This window comes from Bolinopsis microptera, chromosome 11 (assembly GCF_026151205.1).
Source record: "Bolinopsis microptera isolate Bmic1 chromosome 11, MBARI_Bmic_1.0, whole genome shotgun sequence".
NCBI lineage: Eukaryota > Metazoa > Ctenophora > Tentaculata > Lobata > Bolinopsidae > Bolinopsis > Bolinopsis microptera.
The window spans coordinates 10,321,426-10,345,996 of NC_087082.1; the positions used below are offsets into that span (position 1 = coordinate 10,321,426).

General features: G+C 41.4%; 1 protein-coding gene across 1 annotated transcript; it reads right to left on the reverse strand.

Moving 5' to 3' along the window:
- Positions 1 to 260: 260 nt before the first annotated feature.
- Positions 261 to 24,511, reverse strand: LOC134823787 (uncharacterized). Its single transcript, XM_063835355.1, has 10 exons — positions 24,095 to 24,511; positions 22,874 to 23,044; positions 22,644 to 22,712; positions 22,425 to 22,550; positions 22,198 to 22,323; positions 21,915 to 22,057; positions 5,493 to 5,584; positions 5,189 to 5,268; positions 1,704 to 1,800; positions 261 to 1,157 (listed from the first exon to the last, which is right to left on the reverse strand). Exons 1-10 carry the CDS (start codon positions 24,152 to 24,154, stop codon positions 1,099 to 1,101), a joined length of 1,023 nt encoding a protein of 340 aa, XP_063691425.1. The 5' UTR covers positions 24,155 to 24,511; the 3' UTR covers positions 261 to 1,098.
- Positions 24,512 to 24,571: the final 60 nt, after the last annotated feature.

Here is a 24,571-nt window from a genome sequence, read left to right on the forward strand (position 1 = left end):
CAGTATTCATTGTCAAATATCACTAATAGAATGATCTGGCTCTAACTAGAGTTTACAAGCTCCTCTTTTATGTTATGTTAATAATATCGATGCTTTAATTGCCATTTGTATTTCACAAATCTTATGAAGTTTTCTCCATATTTTTGCCGTTTTCTCGAACTTGTTATGTTCGAACTAAAAAATAGGGTACCGTTTAGATTACAATTTCTGATAACTTAATAATTGGCTCCTTAACGGAAATTCAATTAACACGATGTGTATGATAATTTCAAAATAAATATAAATGAAGTATTTGAGTTTATAAAATTACATCCCAACAGTTTGAGTCTCTATATTTGTAACACGCAGATAACAAAAGATACGGTCTAAACAACTTTCTCTTAAAGGAGTTTAAAACCAAATAAACCCACTAACTTAAAACTTGTATCTATGAATCAAGGTTGTTTTATCTTCTAAAAACGTGAGTTATAACTTATCTCAATAATACCGATCTGCCGAGAAAAAACAGGTCATAATAGTCACTGGAAAGCCCGAATAAATATTCAACATCAAATTTTAACGTTGGAGATTTGGGGCCATTAGCCATACCATAAAAGTGGCAGAATGGGGACCCCACATTCCACAAGGGAGAGTACTTTCTCCAAAACTTATACTGAGTTCTGATCTTTGTTATATAACGTTTCAACGAACACAGAAGCAGTTCATACTATGATGTAACCAGTGAAACTACTAGTGCTCTGTGATTCAGCAAACACACTCAACAACACAAATACAACTGTGGAGTGCAGACTGCAGAAGTTGTTCAGTTTTACACCCCGGCAGATCAACGATGATGAAAGCTTGATTTAATCTTCTGATAGTCATCAGTCATGACGGGGATTTAAATAAACCATGGCTTCCGACCAGCATGTAACTTTAACGTCAAATCAACCCCTTCCACCCGTCGGTAAAACTTGCACAATCCTGGTAGTCAGCGTGTGATCTCGGCCACGTGTGAACACTGTATTTAAAGAAGTTTGAATAAAAATAGTTATCTTATTGACGTGTGCTGTCTGGGATTGGAGGATCTGTTGTCCCAGTGTCATCTGCAAGAATCGTTTAAAACATGTCGTAGTAATGTTGAACTGGTCTCTGCTGGGCGACCCAAGTCTCGTCATCTGAGAGAGAGAGAGAGAGAGAGAGAGAGAGTAAAACTTGAGTTCAGCTAATAAAAACGGGTGTTTTAAAGTTCGATGTTTGAATAATTATATTTACGAGTGTATTGCTGTTGGATATTTTGGGGCTCGAATTACATTCTGTCGAATATATCCTAATCAATATAAAGTGACATATAACGTCACCTTGGATAATAACTACCTTAAGGCCATAAAATTTGGTTCACAATAAATTTGGTTACAAACATTCTGGTTACCATAATTTTAGTCACAAATTTCGCAAATTTTTGTCTACAACAAATTTAGTCACATTTTTCGACTTTTTGAGACCATTTTCCATTCCATTCATTAGATTTTTCCACTATATGTAGCAGCGGTTAGGGCTAAATTCTAGAAGGGGTCGTTTCACGTAATTACTGCAATGAGTTAAACTAGATGCGGATACTGATATAAAAAGGAAGTAAGATAATGTGAAAGCATAAAAGCAGTGGATTACACGTGTAATAGTCAAAGTAGTACATTAAATGTACAATGTACATTGTAGAATACCTGGGTTACGGCGTGAGAAGTTGATGGCTCGCTGACTTGGCTCGTACAGTTTTGGTCGAGTCATCATTCCCTCGAATCCGAATTGTCTGTGAGTCAACTGAAATTGGCGGATTAGACAATGCACTATAATGCACTATAATGCAGTGCACTATAAAGCACTATAATGCACTATAATGATAATGTAATCACTCATTCCATAGAGGTCGGTAACAGGAATCTATAAATGTGTGCACCTGGAAACTGATCAGTTATTTGAAGTGGTCTCATGTCCTGTCATTAATTCTAAAAAGTAGCGTCATAACAATAATGGGGAAATTATTGTGTTAGATTTTCAAGCACATGATTTGGTGACCTCACAAGTTACTCAACAGAAAAATCTGAACTTCTAAAGAAGGCCTAGCCCAAGAAGCTTTTCCTATGAGAAAACTTTAAAGTCAATGCTGTCTGTGCCGGGCAAAGTAATTCTGAAGGATGATATTTGATATCCAGGTCCCAGGAGTCATGCTGAGTAGCAAAATTAAAGACTGAGCACAATCAGGCAATCTACAAAAATATTAATAATTTTAAAATTTTCATTTATCTAGACGATCTCAGTATGATTAGTGACATTTCTCCTCAAGTTCCACAAAACCTTACGTCAAGCCAGACCAGATGTTCAGGCATATCTAAGTCTTACTTTTACAGAGCGCACATTCTTTGGAATAAACTCCCTTATGAATTAAGGGAAATCTCAAGGCCATCCGTGTTTAAAACCCATTTAATTAAGTACCTCTGGACAGTTCTAAACGACCATATAACATCTTCTGACAGTTAAACAATTTACCTAAATTTTCACGATGATCAGACACACAAACTTAATGTAACTATATTATCGACTTAATGTAACTATATTATCGACATATAAATTGATTTAAAGTATAATTAATAAAATATGTTCAATAAAGCGTGTTTATAATTATGATTTATGGTACATTGTTATTTATCATATTTATATTTTAGGCTGTAACCTTATTAGTTCAATGGAATAAACCTAGCATGCCTTGGTTGCAGCATCGCTTCACTTATAGGTGCATATAGGGCCCGATGTAATTGCTATGATCAGTTTACTGGTCAACTGGTGTTTCGGTGTCCCTAATTTTGTTTACACTCGGTCACTTGTCAAGGCATGTAAGGTCATTCGGCGATATTTTCTTTGAAATAAAATGATGTATTTGTGTAACAATTTGAAAGTTTATTGATAAAAAAAAAATTGCGTTTAAGTTTTGCCATCTAATCATGTCATTGATAATCGCCAGATGACTCGGAGAACATGGAAAATGTATACCCTACTGGTATTTTTACTGCAACAGGTTAACGTTTAATTTGACCGTAATTAACGTCTCCTGAATTTTTATTTTGTCCTTTTTTGGCGCTTACAAACTAATTTCCACACAAAAAAGATAATTCTTTGTTTTATGATTCCAACTGCTCTAACTTATCAAAAAGTGACCAGGTTACATCTTAGATCTCTCTCCATCAGGAGCAGATAAGTTGCAGAGGGGCAGGACGGATACAGTTTCTACGATATGAAGATCACAAAGGGTGTGGGGAAACAAACGACTGTGACCTCTACTTTAAATCGCTAGTGATACGAGATGGGAATAACAACACATTATTTAAAATTGACATCACGACTACAACAAAAAACACTAATACTGTGAACTTGACAAGAGTTGTAGAGTTGAGAGACCCCATTACCATTGACTTTCCTACCAACAAGACAGTAATAATATCACTGAAAGTTTGGGACAATGACCATCATAACCGGGACGACTTTATAAAATCATGGAACAGCGTGGTGGTTCCTTTTTCGGATCTAGAAGCAAACGAAACAGATCGAACAAAAATATCGCACAGTTCATTGACCTCAGAAAATGCGCACCTAACATTTGAATATAGTGTGCTGAGATGTGATGATGGGTACACAGGGCGAGGGTGCAACTATTGCAGAGACAATTTTCACTCTTACTTTCATGGCTCGTGTATTTGTGAGTATACAAATTGCCAGTTAGTATCAGGTTACTCTAGTTTGTTGCAATTTGAGAAGCAACATCATAACGTACTCCTTGTAATCCTTGTCATCGTTGTAATCCTTGTGCGAACAGCTCAAGCATTTTCTTAGAGGCGGTGAATGCGATTAAAAATTAGTTTTTTTTTCTATGATGCCAACGATAATATCTCTCATGCAAACTCATATTATTTCTTATAAACTGTAGTAGTGTTGAAAGTATTAGTATGATTCAAAGGGTCAGGCAGGGAACTGGTCTCTCACCCGGACTGTAGGACGTGTAGGTCAGGTAGGTCATGTAGGCCAGGTAGGTCAGGTAGGTCAAGTAGGTCAGGTAGGTCATGTAGGTCAGGTAGGTCAGGTAGGTCATGTTACAAATGTCTACGCCTCACGCAGAACTGCGTACCGCTCAGTACTAATTCATGCTTGAGCGGTACTGCTGTTCACAGTGGCGCGCACTCAATTTAATCACAATAAATAACGAGCGCGCGGTTTTTTGGAATCTCTCCATTATTATATTAATTCACAGGGGGGTCTGAGACCAGGTTTTCGATCGAATGCTGCCGTTTGTGGTCGGGCGTCGCCGGCAGTTGCTCTCGTCCAATGAAGTCGCTGCATTTTGCGAGTTAGTATGCATAATTGAATTACATATATTCATATGCGGAGCTTGGCTTGCATAATGCAGCGGTTTCATTGGGCGAGAGCGGCTTTTGGCGGCGTTTGACTGCGCGTGGCAGCGTTTGATCGGGGGCCTGGTTTCAGCTCCCCCTGTGAATTAGATCGCAGTGCTCACGGCCTGTACTGCGTGAACGACAGAAATATCTTTTAAATTATTTTGCTTCTGAAATTTTGGCTCTAGTAATTAAGAAATGTGACATGTAATTGTAAGTTAACAATTAAATAGATCCTGTGCGCGGCGCCTACAGCTGACCTACGAATTTCTGAACAATTTTAAATTGTGGCTGTGTGCGCGGCGTACTGTATATGTGTTTGAAATTGAAATTTGAATTTATTTATGAATATAACATTATGTATTGATTATTTGTGGTAAATAAAAATTTTTCTTTCCTGTAGGCCAGGTAGGTCAGGTAGGTCAAGTAGGTCAGGTAGGTCATGTAGGTCAGGTAGGTCAGGTAGGTCAGGTAGGTCAGGTAGGTCAGGTAGGTCAGGTAGGTCAGGTAGGTCAGGTAGGTCAGGTAGGTCAGGTAGGTCAGGTAGGTCAGGTAGGTCAGGTAGGTCAGGTAGGTCAGGTAGGTCAGGTAGGTCAGGTAGGTCAGGTTGGTCAGGTTGGTCAGGTTGGTCAGGTAGGTCTTCAAATATAATCTGGAGCCAGCAAAACCTAACTTACCCTAACTTAGATATCACATATTCGACTGTCTGATACTGTAATATTGGCAAGACAGTCAAAATAATGTAGGTCAATTAAAATTAAACTCACGGGAGCAGGGTATCTGAAGTGATATCTCTGATTTCTGGAACTCTTCTTTTTAGGCTTTTTCTTTGGTCTCTCTTTTACGCCTTAAAAATGTAGTATAGGGTAAATGTCGTAATACGATATATGCTGAATTTTAAAATGCATACTCAGACGATTGCTTAGTTGAGCTTTCAAATTATAACGTTGAATTAATTAATTGATTAATTATTTGATCCTAGGCCTACTTATGAACAAACAAAAATAGATCATCTGAATCTCACCAAATTTAATTTGTAAAGTTGAGCAGAATAATTTCAATGGGTCTTACCCAGAATATCAACAACACCAGCAGCAGCACATTGTTTTGCTAGTTTCTTGTTCTTTGCGGATGCACTGTAACTTATGCCGCCAGCTTTACATCTGCAACATTTTATTCTTAAAATACCTAACAAGTAAAAAATGAGAGTATTTGAATTCCGACCCCAGATTTAGTGTTAAACAGATTGACTTAGAGATCGTAGAATGAGTGAATGTTGTAAGAACAAGACAGGGACGAACAAATCTGACAGTATTTTCTATGCTTCACTACTATGTGAAAATGATTAAAATGAAAATAGTTAAAATGATTTACTCATTTAAAATTTTATTTTCCTGCTGGAATTGTATTCTTCTGTAATAATTATCATTCATGTAACTATAATTTTGTTTTAGCTTGCAGGATTAGTCTCAGTTCTACTGAGGATACCTGGGTAAAATTACTTGTTTTATTGCTTATCTATCAATGCCAGAGGGAGGGGGAAATCATTTTTCTATTTTTAACATATCATAATATATAGCTGCTGGAGATGAACAAGTATTAAGGGTCGTTCACATATTACGTTATCACCTTTTGGCCTTAAGATCCATCAGGTTTATGAATGTTATTACTCTGATAATCATCTTTTAAAATCAAAATAACATCGAATATCGAGATTGAAATGGATTTTTAGGCGGATAAGTTTTGATAAGAGCAGCTTTATCACGATCCTAAATGTTTATGTCGAACAAAAGTTTGCTTCACGATAAAATTACGTAGACTCAGTGTATGTAGTATGCAAACAAAGTCGTCAATAAGTATTTAGCGCTTATATAAAGAAGAAACACCCTTTTTAAATTTCTATAAAATCAATTCAGTGCGGACGCCTAATATTTGTAGTGCATCATTTTCCAACTTATACCTTGATGAAAGATTCCTTTACTAAAGAGTCATATAGTGTAATATGGTAAGCTAGTTGCAGCAGTATTTATATATATATTAGGCTTTTTAGATCTTTTAGAATATTCTAGTATAAGTGTTGAATAACCGTTAGGATTAGTATAAGATTAGATTAGATTAGTGGAATAGATTATGGATGGTTTTGCGGAGGAAGGCACGTGTTAGTCAGGTTAGCTAGTTAAGTTAGGTTATTGGACAGATTGGGCCGCGCGGTGTCACGTGGTTCGCCATGTGATGTCACGTGACCCAGTGCTGGTAGGTTTTGCTTGCCCCGTTAGCGGCAGTTCTTCGAGTGGCTTGTTGGGTAAGGTTTATAAAATTACCGTTGCCGAAGAACACTGTGACGTGGCCGATGTGTCACTAGTATTAGTTTATTGATCAAATAATAATATATTACCTTTCGAGACTTATTGTTCGAACCCCCTGTTTCCTTTGTTCTTACCTAACTTAGGACTCGATCAAGTCATTCGATCATTTAAAGTTGTACGGCACTCAGAAGCCTGTAAGAGTTAAAGTTGCAGAGCTTTAGAGCTAGAGATTTGCAGGTATTCGTGTACGAGACTTCGACATCGTACCCGTATATTTCTTTAAGTACCGCGTACGATACTTCAAGATCGTACCCGTGTATTTCTTAAGTACTGTGTACGGCACTTCTCTATCGTACCCTTGTACATTTTAATTACCCGTGTACGCCACTTCGCTACCGTACCTTTGTGAGCAGGCAGAGTTTACCATTGGTACGCCTCGGGAGGACTGTTCTGGGTGCCAGCCTTATTTTACACTATCTGGAGAACCTAGGAAAGTGGTACTATGTCTGGACTCGCAGAGATGGAAAAGAATCTGAAGGAACTGGCAGAAAAGAGTGAGCTAATTTTGGATGAGATGGTTGAAATGAAAATGGAAATGAAGAAATTAGACTCGGATGATGATAAGGACCAGATAAAAGAAAAGAAGGTGGAGTTGTTTGATTTGGGCGAGAAGAGAGAGAAGTGTTTGAACCAGGTGAGAGAGTTGGAGAGAGATATGATCAGGTGGAGAGAGGAAGCAGAACTTGAGCGAGAGAGATTGATGAGGGAACAAGATGTAAAGATGGAGAGAACGAGCGACTTATTTCAAGAAAGAGCGAGGACAACTGAGAGCGATAATCTTCAACCCGGAAATACAGAAAGAGATAAGGGAGAGTACACGATGAAGTGTAAGGCGCCGAGGTACAGGAAAAATGATGACTTCTGTACATTTCTGCAGAGATTCGAGCAGTGGGTCCTGTTATGCGGAGTAAAGGACAATCTCGACTTGAGGCTTGCAAATCAGATAGAAGACGATGCAAAGTTCAAGAAAGTGAAGAACATCCGGCTGTCGAGTGATGAGAGAGGTGAGGTGAAGATGCTGATTAGTGCGGTGAAAAGAGAGCTATATCCCGCTACTGATGCAAGAATAATGAGGACAACGTTCCATAAGATGAAGCAGGAAGTGTTGGAGAGCGTGGAGCAGTTCGCAGAGAGAATACAGGATACTGCTGAGAAGATCTACCCGAGAGCTGTGGAGAGAGAGAGTGCAGGTATCACTGTGTTGATACAGGGCGTGAGAGACCCCGCTATTAAAAGACGGCTCCTTCAGATGAACACGGAGACAGAGGATTTTGATAGTGTGATCCGTTTAGCTGTACAGGAGGAACACATATCCAAGGCAGTAGAGGGAGAGCTTGACAGTGATCCGATGACTACACTGGAATTCCGGGCACCTACTTATGGTGTTGGCAGGCAAGGTGAGAAAGAAGAGGATGAGAATGACTGTCAGATGTGTGGGAAGAGGGGTCACAAGGCTGACTCGTGTTGGAGCAATATAGTGTGCCAGCTGTGTGAAGGTAAAGGGCATGTTGCCAGTGTTTGTAGGAGTAGAGTGAGTCCGGTTGAGCGGAGTAGCAGAGGTGCGAGTAGAGGTGCGAGTAGAGATGCGAGTAGAGGAGAGAGTCGCAGGCCGTTGATTTGTTATAATTGTCGCGGTGAGGGACACATCCAAAGATTCTGCAACGTCGACAGAGGGCGATCTGGAGGACGAGGAGGGCAGTACAGACCCACAGAGACTGAACAGTATGGTATGCAGAGAGACCATTTAAACGGGCGTGCGACTGGACAAAATCAATTCCCCGTCAGTCGCAATTAAAATCATCAGGGGAGCAGAAGGAGGTAAATGCAGTGAACTGGAAACACATCTTGGTGGCTGGGAGTTGCAGAGGGGTGGCAGCCTACCTTTTTGTTGACAGCGGGTCGGCTGTGAGTATTGTGTCCACGGGTTTTGTGAGAGGACTGAGACTAGAGAGCGGGATCCGACCGTGTGACATGACCTTGAAGTCATTTTCTCAAGACACGATACAAATCAGAGGAGAGTTAGAGATGGAAGTGGTGGTTGCTGGAAATAAGTTTGTGCACACTTTCGTGGTAACTGATCTGTTAGACACAGAGTTCCTGATTGGAGACGATTTCTTGAGATCGAATAGAGTGACGCTGGGGTTAAGGGGTTTTCCAAACTCCAGGGGCTCGTGAAGTGTCTTACACAACCTCTCCGAGCCCAAGATCCGTAGTGCGTGGTGAAGAGCCACACCCTTCTCGAGGTGCCACTGTTAAGCTTAGTAGCCTGTTCTGGGTGATTCCAGTTAAAACAGGTGAACGGTAACAGAACACTGCGGCTCTAGACCAGTACAGGTCGAAAAATATAACCGGGACATCTGTCTCGTTAGGACTGCATGCAGTTCATCGGGTGCGAAGGGCCAGCATCCCTTCCACCTCAAATAACAACGCTACTGAAACAACACACACATCAAATGGACGGAGTGCTACTTCCAATTCAAGGACGGATGGTTCCAGCATGACGGAGGCTGGGCAAAGCCTACGGGACCCCAGTCGCCTGATGAGAAGAGGGGGTACTCGTCATCCGACCAGATTTATTAGTCAACAGATCATCCATGTTGACCCTGCTTCCAACAAATCCAATCCAGTAAATTATTGCAAACAGTTTTTACGTTTTGGAACATGGAACGTTCTATCTCTTGTCAGCTCATCTACACAGCTCTACCAACTTAGTCAAAACATTGATCAGTACAGATTGGATCTTTTGGGGATCACCGAGACTCACATGCCTGGATCTGGCACCACTCTACTGGACAATGGCAGTCTACTCATCCATTCCGGTAGAGTCGACGGGATCAAGAGACAGGGAGTCGGTCTCAGTCTTTCAAAACGAATCAGAAACTCCCTGATATCGTTCACTCCCACATCGGAGCGGGTTTTAACTGCTAGGCTGCATAGTAAGCAAATTAACATCTCTGTTGTTGTGGCCTATGCTCCAACTGAGGGTGCAGAGGAGAGTGAGAAAGATAAGTTTTATAGGACACTCACAGATACATTTGATGGGCTACCTCGTCACGATATCAAGTTACTGCTCGGCGATTTTAATGCAAAAGTAACATCAGGCAGATATGGAAGTGAAGCGGTCATCGGTGGGGAATCACTCCATAGCTCATCAAATGACAACGGGACGAGACTTGTGGATTTCTGTGCGACGAACCAGCTTGTCATCGGGGGAACTCTTTTCGAGCACAAGAACATTCACAAGGGAACATGGCGGTCCCCCAACGGGCTCACCGTCAATCAGATAGATCATATCTGCATTGGAAAGCGGTTTCGTCAGTCACTTTTTGATGTTAGGGTATGTCGCGGGGCAGACATCGGCTCCGATCATTATCTGGTTCTAGGACTGCTGAAAATCAAACTTCAGTCAGTGACAAAGATCAACGCCAACAGGCCCAATGTGCCTGCCATTGAGCGCCTGAGGGATAGTACTACGGTTACAGAGTACAATGTGGCTCTTCAAAACCGATTTGCAAGTCTGGATAGTGAGGTCGACCTCGAGAATATGTGGCGTAATCTCAGTCAGACCGTCACTGATGTCTCACTGGAGGTACTAGGCAAAAGACCCCGGAAGGCAAAGGAGCAACACCTGTCACGGAAGACCAAGGATTTATTGATTCAGCGGGCACAGTTTAAGCGCAAAGACCCAAACTCAGACGCTAACAGGTCAGAGTATTCTAAACTTAATAAGTTAGTCAAGAAAAGCAGCAAGCTAGACGACAATAACTGGGCAGTTAGAGTAGCTACTGATCTTGAGGAAGCAGCGAGCAAAGGTCAGCAGCGTGAGGTATGGGCAAAGATCAAGAAGATCTCTGGTAAGAACAAGAAGCCTCAAGCATCTTGTGTCCGGGACAAGGACGGTAGGAAGATCACGGATCCCCAACAGCAGAGGGATAGGTGGAAGGAGCACTTTACTGAACTTCTGAACCCTCCATTATCAAGTGTCGACCTTGCCGACCTTGACACAGTACCACCCCAACCCCACTTTAACTCTCTCTCTTGTTCGGATGGACCACCCACCAGAGACGAGATTAGTTATTCCCTGACAAAGCTTAAGAACAACAAAAGCCCAGGAGTGGACGGGATAACTAACGAGCAACTGAAGTATGGTGCGAGTGCTCTAGTTTATCAACTAGAGTGTCTATTCAAGAAAGTGTGGGAAGAAGAGACTGTTCCTGAAGATTGGTTAAAGGGTGTGATCATTGTTATTGGGAAGAAAGGAGACACTTCAGTCTGCGGGAACAACAGAGGGATCACCTTAAGGTCTACAGCATCCAAGCTTTTTCAGATGATTCTTCTTAAGCGGTTACATGCTGGTATGGAGTGTCTCCTCAGGGAAAATCAGTGCGGATTTAGACAGAACCGCTCATGTATTGATCAGATTTATTCTCTCCGAACTATTATTCATAACTGTCTTGAGTTTAACATTCCTCTTTACATTAATTTTGTGGATTTCAAGGCAGCGTTCGATTCTATCAGAAGGGACTTTATTTGGTGCAGTATGAGACACTATGGGCTGCCTGAAAAATATGTCAGAATATTTCAGTCATGTTTTGGGGGTACCATGAGTGCCGTGAGGGTTAATGGGGAGCTGACAGACTGGTTTGATGTTAACTCAGGCACAGGTCAGGGTGACATTCAAGCACCTCCTGTCTTTAATTTCTGTCTAAACTTTTCTGCATTTCTGGCTGAGACCAACAAGATCATCAGTCAAGGCGCAGTGCTGCAGAAAGAGATGAAGACGGTCGAGGAAAAGGTCATTCTGGACACCGATTATGCTGATGACATGGCTATTATGGACAACTCAGGGGAAGGCCTACAGGAATCAACTGATCTATTAGTTCATTACAGCTCCTACGCTGGGCTCAGAATAAATGCAAAGAAGACCCAATGCATGGCTGTAAGCAAGTGCGCCTCCCAGCGACCTTTCATCAAGGATGATTGTATTGAGCTGTCGGTTGAGGGTGAACCCGTCGAGCAGGTTAGCAACTTTGTCTACCTGGGTGCAACTATCAGTGGGGATGGGACAATCAACAGAGACCTGGATGTCCGTATCCAGAAGGCTAATGGCGCCTTTCATCAGCTCTGGAACATTTGGAATAGCAGAACTATAAAGACTCCAACCAAGATCAGGATCTATAGGGCTGCTGTCCTCACCATCTTGTTGTATGGAGCTGAAGTCTGGAACACCACCAAAAAGCAGATGAAACGCTTCGAGGTGTTCCATCAAACCTCCTTGAGAAGGATCCTTAGGATTAAATGGTTCTTTCATGTGACCAACGACGAAGTTCTTAGGAGGGCTGGCATCAAGTCAGTTGAGACTTTCATCAGTGCTGCCAGGCTACGTTGGTATGGACATGTAGTTAGAATGCCAGACTCTAGACTACCGAGGTTTCTGTTAAACTGGAAGCCAAATTATGGAAAGAGGTCAAGGGGCAGACCCCGTAAGAACTGGAAGTCCTGCGTACTCGAAGATGCTGCTAAGTTTACAGGTGTTGAAAACATCGACAACGACACAACAGAAGCTTTGGCTACCAATCGAGTACAGTGGAGACATATGTTACGCCGCCAACGCGATGTGTGTGATGCAGGCCACTCCAACGACTAGGAGGAGACCTTACCATGTAACATGTAACAATGTATGGATTATAACAAGTGCAGATTGGTGCTGCATAACGGAGATGATGTGCCGTTCACAGAGAAGCCGGAGAATGTTAAGCAGCAGATAAAAGTGAGATGTAGCAGAGTCACAGTCATTCCTCCAAACACGGTGCAATACATCAGTGGAAAGCTGCAGGCGAAAGGAGTGAACTTCAAGGGTTTGATTGAGCCACAGTACAAGCAAGGTATTGGAGAGACAGGAATTCTGTTCGCTCATGCAGTTGTGCACTCTGAGAAGAGACTGATCCCGATGAAGTGTATTAACGCTACTGATGAACCGATAACAATTCACAAGAACAAGATCATTGCACTGTTGAAGCCTGTAGGCGATCAGGATTTCATACACGGCGTGCAAAGGAGCAGGGGTCACGATGTCGGAGTGAGAGGGACTGCAATTGATGACCAAGCTCAGGAGACCAGGAGTGGAGCAGGAAAGATCGAGGGGGAGAAATGGACTGAGAGTGAGTTGTTTGAGAGGCTCGGTCTAGACGAGATAGAGGTGACAATGTCTGACGCTGAGAAAAACAGACTGAAGGAGATAATCTGGCAGATTCAGGACTGCTTCTCGCATGATGAATTTGATATCGGGTGCTGCAATATGTATGAAGCAAAGATCAAGATGAAGGAGGGAGAGTCGCCCAGCTGGACATATCCTATACCTACCCCGTACAAACTTCAGCCAGAGATGGACCGCCAAATTGAACAGATGGTGAGAGCGGGAATAGCAGAGCCCTTGAAAGGACCCAGTGACTTCAACCATCCTATATTTCTGGTCAAAAAGAATACAGATCCTGAATCATGGAGGTTGGTAGCAGACCTGAGAGGTACCAACAAAGTCTGCATGGATGAGAAATACCCGTTACCCAACTTGAATCACGTGTTAGACACGATAGGATCAGATTCTATTTATTCAAGTTTCGATCTCTCTAAGAGTTTCTGGCAGATACCATACTCTGAAGATTCGAAGAAGGTTACAGCGTTCATGCACAGGGGAAGGTCATACTGTTGGGCTCGTATGATCATGGGTCACAAGAACTCCAGTAGCGTGTTCTCGAAGGTGATGTGGAAACTTCTGGCAACAGTTCCGATAGAACAGTTGATATTCTTCATCGACGACCTGTTCCTGAGTTCAAAGACTGTGAGCGAACATCTTGACAGATTGGAGATCTTGCTGATGAGACTGGTTCAAGCGAATCTGACGTTGACCCCCAAGAAATGTATGCTACTGAGGGAGAAAGTTACATTCGTGGGTGTGTCAATCAGCGAGGACGGAGTACAGATCACAGAGGACAGGGTTAAGGATCTACTTGCCTTACCTGTTCCCACCACTGTGAAGAGGGTTCAAGAAGTGTTAGGTGCCTTGAACTACGTGAGGAAGTGGATACCCAGATACAGCGTAATCGCGAAGCCTCTTCACAAGCTCACTACGAAGGAAGCAAAGTTTGAGTGGACAAGTGAGTGCCAGGAGGCGTTTGAGGAGCTAAAGAGAGCGGTGGCGGAGAGTACGATGTTGGCTATACCTGATACAGAGGACCCATTCCAGTCATATCACCTGACAGTGGACGCTAGCAAACATGGATACGGAGCTACCTTGAGCCAGGAGATAGTACGAGATGGAAAGAGAGAGAGGAGAATAGTAGCATTCTATAGTAAAGCTGTACCACCCTACAAGAGAGAAAGGAGCCAGACACAGCTAGAATTTGATGCCATGGTGATAGCCATTGATCACTGGAAGATGTATCTCAGAAACACCAAGTTCAAAGTTATAACGGACTGTAAGAGTCTCCTATCAGCGAGCGACACCCTGTTCTCAAAATCAGATCCTGCTTTAATCAGGAAGTGCCAGGAGCTCTCCAACTACTCCTTTGATATCGTGCACATTGAAGGAAAAGAGAACACGCTGTGTGACTTTTTGAGCAGATTTCCATTCAGAAGGAAATTCGTGGAAGCATCATGCCAGACAGAAGTCAGTGGAGCGGAGAGATCGAGAGGAGAGGAGTTTACCAGGTCTCTGGGTGTCGATACCATTCCGAGTCATAACGCTCCCGTCGTTAGTGAATCCTATAGTAATGTTACACGTGATCACAACGCTTCTGACGTTAGTGAATCCTCTGAGAAGAGTTTTGGTGTGGTGAGTGACGCTGATAACGTCATGTGCGGTATGGGAGAGAACAGCAGAGTGTGTAGTAGTGGGAGCGAGATAGTAATCAGTGAGGGAATAAATGGCTGGAAGAATGAGATATGGAGAGAGCAGAGTAAAGATGAGATGATAATTGATGAGCATGATGAAAACAAGGTGTCTAAGAGAGATCAAACGGAGAAAAGTGATCTACAACTCCTGTTTGAGGACAATCATGATGGACATGTGAGGATGGTAAAGCTCGAGGAAAAAGATGTTCCTGTATGTATTTGCAGCATCGATGTGATGCCACGACTTCAGAAGAAGCAGGGTAATTGTAAACAGGTTACCTTTGCAGTACCAGATACAGAAACAGACAAACAATGCTTACCAGATTTGGAAAGGATCAAGACAGAGCAGAACTTGGATCCAATATTGAGGATTGTGAAACAGTGGGTTAAAGACGGCGCCCGGGGAACAATCCAGGTGAACCGTGTGCCAGACAAATTGATCACCTATTGGACCCAATTTAGCTTGATGAAAGTGGATGAAAGCGGACTCTTGAAGAGAAAGTGGGTTTCAAGAAAAGAGAAAGATTCGAGAGAGTTAATCGTGATACCAGACAGCTATGAAGAAGAGATCATGAGACTGTTTCACGACAACATCACCAACTGTCATCCGGGAATCAGTACCTGTGTGGAGAAATGCAGGGAGTACTTCTACTGGCCAAAGATGGAGCAGGACTTCAAAATGTACATCAAAGCGTGCATAAGATGCGGAGAGATGAAGCAGCCGAAAGCTTATCTGAAAGCACCGCTAAAGCATTTGTTCTTCCACCATTTCAATGACGCTATTGTAATTGATCACATAGTACCGACAGCAAATCAGAGAACACCCCGAGGATATCGATACATCCTTACTATCTCTGATGCCTGGTCAAACTATCTGGTAGCAGTTCCAGTTAAGAGTCAAACTGCTAAGGAGAATATAGCAGCAATAATGAAGAACTGGGTATTAAAGTTCGGAATGTGTCGGGAGTTAATTGTGGATAATCACCCCGGGTTCAGAGCAGAATTCTTCAAGGAAGTTTGGGAGTCTTTCGAGTGCAAGAAAACTCACGGAACATCGTATAAAGCGTCTAGCACGGCCCGTGCTGAGAGCAACAACAAGAGAACAAATCGAGCATTGCGAGCATGCATTCCTAGGGGAAAGGAGCACTGTTGGGATATGTACCTGGACAAGAGTACATTTGCCTTGAACTGTTTGAAGAACCGGAGAACTGGGTATTCTGCTCACAAGATGATATTTGGCAGAGAGGTCAACTTGCCGTTGAATCTGATGTTAGATGATAGAGAACAGCATCAGCCAGATACGAGGAACGCCGCTGCCAGGGAGGCGTACGAGCTTCACAGAGAAATGAAGAGAATCATCAGGAGAGTGAGAGAGAGTGCGAATGTAGATTTCATGTATGCACAGAGGCAACATGATCGAAACCTGCATGGTCCTTACTTTAAGGAGAACGACTTTTGTTTCGTGTTAGTGCAATGTCCTAAACACAAGTTTGCTCCACGATTTAGGGGTCCGTGCAAGGTGAAGAAGGTAATAAATGATCACTTGTATGTGGTGGAGTACGGACCTGGGCTAGAGAAGGTCACGAACATTTGTAAAATGAAGCACTACGAGATGAACAGATTCTCGAAGAAAAGAGTAGTGATTCGTGAAGACAGCAGATATACTGCGGAGCCAGTGAGAAAAGACCCAGTGAGAAGGGACAGTGAGGATAGTGATAGCAGTAGTGATGAGGAGTGGATGCCTGAGCATGTGGAGAGAGGCAGTTCTGTGGTTCGAGAGAGTACCTTGTCTAGTCAGAATATTGATATTCCTGACGTACCTCTATCACCGGAATATACACTTCCTTCAGAACGGAAAGTCAGGACATTTCAATCCAACATGACCCTCAGACACCAGCTAGGGTTAACACTCCTATTCATATTTCATCACCTATCCAGGAGACGGGATCAAGTTTTGGATCTTTCTACACACCCGGGTGGAGCAGAGGGGTTGAGGAACCTACATCCGGGATAGAGGATAGTTTAAGTCCTGTCGAGCTGGGGGAGAGCAACAATACACTAGCTTACTCACCTGATGAACAGAGTACGCCTGTAACCAGTGGAGGACGTTCTCTAAGAAATAGAGCTCAGTTAAAGAGGCCGGATTACTATAGACCGGTGTCAAGAATTAATGCTGTATTGAAGAGGGTAAAGAAAAAACTTGGGTTTTAGAGGATTGCTGGTCACGGGATGCCAGTTAACTACCTGTTGCTCGGACAGATACGACGATTGTTGTCATGTTTTGCAGACTACCTGGAACCTGTGGAAGGTGGTCATCGTTGCATTTCTTATCTCCCGCCGTGCTAAGGGTATGCCTGGTGTCCTTAATATCAGTTGATATGGTTGAGTGATGTCTGGTTTTTATTTTGAAGGGCTTGCTACCCTGGAGAGTGGAGAGTTTGCTAGAGGTGGAGTAGTTGTTGAACCGTGGAGAAGAGTAGAGTGTAGAGTGTGGGTCACCTTAGTTCCGGTAGAGCATCGCTCCTGATGCCTAGGTTTGCCTTTAGTTGACTTTTTATCTTGTGCCGATAAGGTCTTAATCTAGATGATTGACTTCATATCTATGTATATGACAGTTTGAGGTGACTAGCAGGTTCGTACCTAAAGCGTACTGAGCATTTTAGATAAGTATGTTATTACCTAAAGCGTACTGAGCATTTTAGATAAGTATGTTAGTACCTAAAGCGTACTGAGCATTTTAGATAGTATGTTAGTACCTAAAGCGTACTGAGCATTTTAGATAAGTATGTTAGTACCTAAAGCGTACTGAGCATTTTAGTAGAGAGTATGTTCGTACCTAAGCAGCTAAGCGTACTGTTTGTTTGTTTGGGGACTGGTTTGTAAGCCAGCCAATGTTTACGAATATAATATTAATAACTTTATTACATAATCATAAATATATATCATAAATAGATCAAATCTGAAACACAAATTTGCACGCAGTTAATAAATTTATAAAAAAAAAGAAAATGAAAAAAAAAAGGTTTATTGATAAAAACAAAACAAAATATGGAGCACTCTGTGCTTCCAACAGCCTTTCAGACTCGCGCTAAGTTTGTTAGGGACTGATTTAGGATATCGTAGATATTGCTATGTTATGCCATTAGTTGGATATGTAGTGTTTGTGATTGTTGAAATCAATTAATTACGGTTTGTGCTGATAGGAAAATAGTGATAGTGGGGAATGTGGCAGTGTAAATATAGACCTGGAATTTAGGATGTGTGGCTTATCCATTAATATTAGTTGCCGCTAGTCTGTGATAAGTTTGTTCTGGTTTTTTTGTGTGCAAATATATATTCATAGTTTATTTTTGTAATATCATATAATATATAGTACTTAATAATAACCATATGACTAATAACTGATTTACTAATTAACTAATTAACTAATTCACTAAACTGATATAATGACCGTTGTGTCCAGTAACTTTCAGACACGTTGTGACCTTCTTAGACCTGGAATATTATGTAATAAGAAACTGGGCCACGTGTCATCGTCATTTTCACTCTGCAGGTTCAAGAGCATGCGTTTTGTAGCCGATTTAAAAAGGTTTATGGAAAAAAGTGTGGGTAGGGTGCTTACATTTGCATTTACAGCATAAATTGAGAGTAAAGGTCCTTTGAAGAACATCGAAGATCTGAAATGTGTGGTGTTGTACTCGGCTAACCAGGATGCTGCAGTCACGTGATCTGAGTTTGCAGTGGGTGCATTTTCTGGGATAGTCATACAGATTTGTTGAGGGACTGAGCTGCGGAAATGTTTGATTCGGTGCATGAGAATTAGTGTGTTTTTTACAATAACACTGTGCACCGTGAGTATACCATTGTTATTGAAAAATTGTTTTGTGTGTTCTGGCAGTCGACCGTCTTTGTAAAAGTAATTAATGTGACCTGGCATTACTGCCCTGATACCCTGTTTTTGTCGTGAGAAGAGTGATTCAATGTGATTTTTTGCTGCAAACCCCCATACAATTGAACAGAAGTTTAAATGCGATTGAACAAAACTTTGATATATCTGTAGCCTTATTTGAATCGATAGGTGACGTTTTATTTTATACATAATTCCTACATACCGCATCATTTTTGATCTAACAGCTGCTATATGCTTAGACCATGTTAGTTTATCATCCATTATAACGCCAAGGAACCGTGCTTCCCTTTTACGTTCTAATTGTGTGTCTGCAATATGAATATTTGGAGTATTATCAGTATTTCTAACACCGAAAAGCATATAGCAGGTCTTTTTTAGATTAAGTGCAAGTCCATTACGGAACATTAGATGGAGTAGAGGGTTCGTGACTGGGTGTGCCGAGTAGAGGAGTATTTTCAGGCATCGATCACCAAGTGGAGAATGCAGGAGACGATACATATACTACATCTACATTCTACATCAGTCAAATTAACATCAGAGACAGGAGCAGAGACAGCAGGAGGGACAATTTGGAAAGGACAGTTAGGACAATTTAGGAGAGACTAGAGGGTAGCAAGTGTGTATATATATTGGAAATTTTATGTTTGTATGACGTGATGTCGTGATAGTTATCACGGGATAATTTTAATATTTGTTGTTACGAGCATTTATTATATGTGCGTAATTGTTTATTTTGTAGTTGAAAGTTTTTTACACGTGCAGTGTATTACGTGAAATTTTTTGATTGTGTATGGAGTTGGACACGTGAGGTTAGCACGTGGGGTTTTAGGGTCAGTGTTAGTCACGTGAGGGGTTTATACGTGCATTTTCTTTAGATTTTTTAGTGGTGTAGGTTTTAGTATTTTAGGATTTTAGTAGGTAGGGGGGGATTTAGTCGAATTTGTCAATACCTCCTGGAGATATTGACTAAATCGATTAAATTTTCCCGGGGGATATAGTGTAATATGGTAAGCTAGTTGCAGCAGTATTTATATATATATTAGGCTTTTTAGATCTTTTAGAATATTCTAGTATAAGTGTTGAATAACCGTTAGGATTAGTATAAGATTAGATTAGATTAGTGGAATAGATTATGGATGGTTTTGCGGAGGAAGGCACGTGTTAGTCAGGTTAGCTAGTTAAGTTAGGTTATTGGACAGACTGGGCCGCGCGGTGTCACGTGGTTCGCCATGTGATGTCACGTGACCCAGTGCTGGTAGGTTTTGCTTGCCCCGTTAGCGGCAGTTCTTCGAGTGGCTTGTTGGGTAAGGTTTATAAAATTACCGTTGCCGAAGAACACTGTGACGTGGCCGATGTGTCACTAGTATTAGTTTATTGATCAAATAATAATATATTACCTTTCGAGACTTATTGTTCGAACCCCCTGTTTCCTTTGTTCTTACCTAACTTAGGACTCGATCAAGTCATTCGATCATTTAAAGTTGTACGGCACTCAGAAGCCTGTAAGAGTTAAAGTTGCAGAGCTTTAGAGCTAGAGATTTGCAGGTATTCGTGTACGAGACTTCGACATCGTACCCGTATATTTCTTTAAGTACCGCGTACGATACTTCAAGATCGTACCCGTGTATTTCTTAAGTACTGTGTACGACACTTCTCTATCGTACCCTTGTACATTTTAATTACCCGTGTACGCCACTTCGCTACCGTACCTTTGTGAGCAGGCAGAGTTTACCATTGGTACGCCTCGGGAGGACTGTTCTGGGTGCCAACCTTATTTTACACTACATACAATCTAGTTTTAGTTTTGATTTTTACTTAGGCTATACGATCACGAGCGTTCATATTGGTTGTAATATCCTAATTCAATATACCGAACACTAATATTCATAATTAAAAATGAAAGGTATGAGATGCCTCGTTATACAATAAGTAGGATAAGACCACCTGATTACAATTTCATTTTACAGAAAGTAACATTGTTTGTAGTTTTCTACCTGTTGATATGCGGACTCCAGCGACCCTAATTTTCCTTTCAAGGCTGGTCCTGTTGGGAGCCAATGTGGCTGGAACAAGCCTTGAAGTAACCGAACATGTTTCCAGAAAATAAGGACCCTGGCACACATGTCGGGAAGTAAGAGAAGAGGCGTACACAGCTGTAGATAAAGCGGATAATATCAGGAGCAGGCGTACAGGACCAAGGATGAGGCGTTCGAGTTGAAAGAAGAGGCGTTGGAGATCAAGGAGAGTGTGTTTGAGGGGAGGTTGGCGTTGGAGAATACTCTGGTGGAGACTCTGGCGCTGATGAAGAGTCAGACAACTGTAACTAACTTGTACATTAAGGAGATGAGGACCACTTTGAGATCTATTGTTGCCAGGGTTGACACTTTGGAGAAAACTGTGGAGACAAAGATGGAGGAGCTGCAGGAAAAGGTAACAGAGACAGTGGCCCTGACTGGAAAGATTGGTAAAAGACAGCAAGTTTGGATGTCTGAGATACGTCTCATATCTCACTTTAAACTAACAGAACAGAACAATAAAAATGGTCGAGGGTACGATTCGGATATCGTAGTTGACGGTCAGTTCCTGTTCGCAACTGCAACCCACACTTTCATGAGACCATACAGCCACACGTTAGACGCAAGCGCGGGAAACAAGGTGGTCATACGATTAGGGGGTCTCTTCAGAATCCACAAGATCAAACTGTGGAACGCACGTGATTCGTGCTGTATGGACAGACTGGTGGGTGTGCACGTGTATGCTGATACCAGACTCGTAGGGATTGTTATCGAGACGAAGTACACGTACGATTATATCCTGCCTGGAGAAGATCCTGTGTATGCGGAGAGTGTGACTGTTCTGCAACCCTTGGGCAGGTATCTTCATATGCTGGAGGTGCAGGTGTGGGGCAATGGACCTTTTGATCGAGAGATATTTTCACTTAACTGTGGAAGTCCTCTTTTTAATTTGAAATAAATAGAATAAGGTTTTTTTTTTCTTTTTCTAAATTTTCGTTACAATATAAATATTACGGTGTTTTCGGTGATCAACAGTTAAAAAGAAATGATTGGGGCGATTTTAGAAATTTGGTATAATATTGCATATTTTACAGTGTGTAACTTGTGATAATTTTGTTTTATTTTTCATAAGTTCCAATCCTCTTGAATCACTAACTGTAAATATTCGGTCCGGCTCTAGATGAAACAGTGTCTCTTAACAGAGAAAAATATAGATGGTGAGTGGTGAGTGGTGAGTGGTGAGTGGTGAGTGGTGAGTGGTGTCTGGTGAGTGGTGAGTGGTGAGTGGTGAGTGGTGAGCAATGTAACTAACGTGATAGAGTATATCCTGTCAGCAATGTGCGAAGAGTAAGAGGGAGGGTCCAGGTTATTGTGAACGAGGTACTCTTGTAGAACACTCACTGGATCACTGAACACACAGTTCTCCAACTTCTCCACAACCGTCTTCTCGTTAGACTGAGACAGGGAATGTAAGACTGGTGGTAAATTGAATCTGGAATTAGGAGTTGTATTCTTTATAAATCTTTTCTCTAAACACCACATATATAAGGAAGATATAAACCCCAAAAAACGTTTGGTATTGCACTCTGACATACATTGTTTGACTTTTCGTCCGCTGCAAGGTCAGCAGCTTTCTTATCCACATTATCGTGCTCTTTAAAATACTGAAGAATCTTCTCTGCGACATCCAGCCTAGCATTCTTCTTCCCTTTTCCCTTCCCCTGGACGAAAATCGTTACAATGGCAGACAGCAGACAGTAATTTTGTTGGCTTCTACATACGGTCTTGCTAGCAAATAATCATAAGGAACAAACACTAATACCTCTAGAACAAGGGAGTTGATAGCACAGTTGACAGTGTATATCCTATTCTCGGAGCTGCCTTCCTCCCTCACGTACTGGTAAATGGGAGTCAGCTTCTTCTCAACCAACATGTTTAACATCTCCTCCTGGGTGTCAGGGGTTAGAGGGATCGAATGAAAATAGTAAAATTCAGCATTCGTAAAGGATTAGTGCAAATCATTGTTAAAGGAAACACTCACCTCTAGATCCAAATTTTCTTTTACTACAAAATACTTCGGGTACTTCGGTTTCAACAGCTCTATCATTTTCTGAAAATTAGAACATGTGGTAACGAGAGGGTGTGAAAATATAAAAAAACTTGTATTTTAAAGGATCATAACTTCTATTAGACGGCGCTCAAACTGATCCTAATTATCCTTTTAAAGTTATTCCCTACATGGACGGTTATTCAGATTTCCTGAAGGAGTACCTCAGCTGCATCGTGTTTAGCTTTCTGTTTGGTTTTATCTGATCCCTCAACTTGCACTCCCTCGAATGTTAGGCTGAACTTGAACTGAAAGTCCCGTTTAGAATTGCGAGCTTTCTTTTCTTCGGTGCTATCAGACAGGGTTTCATTGTCCGGGATTTCAAGGTACACTGGCTGAAACAAATTAGGTTTAAGATCTGAACAAATTTGTTTTCTTCTGTATATATTAAAAGAATTACACGTAGTCAAACAGTTACCGATTACCACTAAAGGGACTAAACAATGAGATCTTTCAAGCTATCTTGTCGACAGTAATCGTGTATCATTATAACTGACTCTTAAGGAATAAATTTGGTTAAAATTGGTCAAGCGGTCAGCTACCTTACTCGGGATTATTATGACCGGGATAAAGTGGCGGGTTTAGGGTAATTTCGCCATATTTTTCCCGAACCACATTTTCACCGGTCGTTAATAAACCCGCCGACTCAGCTTTTAGGGTTCCCAAGGGGTATGGGTGCTCATATTTTAATGGTTGTCTTATATTCACTAAAGAAGACTATTGGGACACTTGTTGTAGGTTTTTCGACTTCATTTGGCTAAAATTGCAAAAAATTCACCTTTTTGCCCAATTCTTGTCATATATCCTTATTGTCAAAGTTGATTTAAATAGGCCAATTTTTAATTTCTTAGGTATTGACTATCTCTACATAATGAAATAGGACTCAAAGTAAAAGTAACAGTTAAATTAAAACTCGAATTAATTAAAACGGTCAATAACATGAATCAGTTTCATCAGTCATTTATTCATAATTCTAAACAATGTGAACGATGCATTCTTTCGAAGATTTTCTACAAATTGAGTCATAATGGTTATTTGATACACGTAAACATGTAATGCTAATTCAAAACAACGAATTTGCTAGAGTCTACTTTCAACAATTATTGATAATTCGACTTGTTTCACAAGTTTTAGCAATGCGAAAATTTCTGAACCTGCTTATCGCTAATAAGGAAATTTACATCTGAGACAAAATTTTTGAATCTAAAATTGAAAGGTTGGACACCGGTAAAATGGCGACCGGGAAAATGTGGTGGGTTTTGAGCAATTTCGCCATATTTTTCCCGAACCATATTTAACCGGTCGTTAATAAACCCGTCGTAATAATCCCGAGTAAGGTAAACTACATTGCATTTGTGGAGACCAGATCGAAAATGTTTGCTTACAGCGATCTGCCTGGTCATGGCAAAGGAGTTGAGGCGTACTGTGGGGGTGAGAGTACACATTGTTCATTGACTTCACATCACAGAAACACTGTTCTCGTTGACAGGTTCTTGACTCCAGCCAAAACAATACAAACGTTCTTTGCCTTATCAATTCTAGAATTCTCACTGCCGATGCAAATCAAGGTTAACGAGCAAAAGTCAAAGGATCGTAAAGTTATTAGCAATTGTCCTATTTACAGCAGGTAATAAGTAGTTCACACAAAGTTGCTTAGAAGGTTCGTTAATGTGTCATGAACATCAAATTTGGGCAACATCCAGTATAGCGCTCGATTTTATTTTGAATTTTCCGAATGTTTATTCCGAGCGCGCGTCAAATAACCGAATTTTACAAATTTTATTTACTTTCAGTTTTAGAAAATAAACTATATTGGTAATATTTTCAGTTATAGTTGTAGCACTTAATCGATCCATAATCAA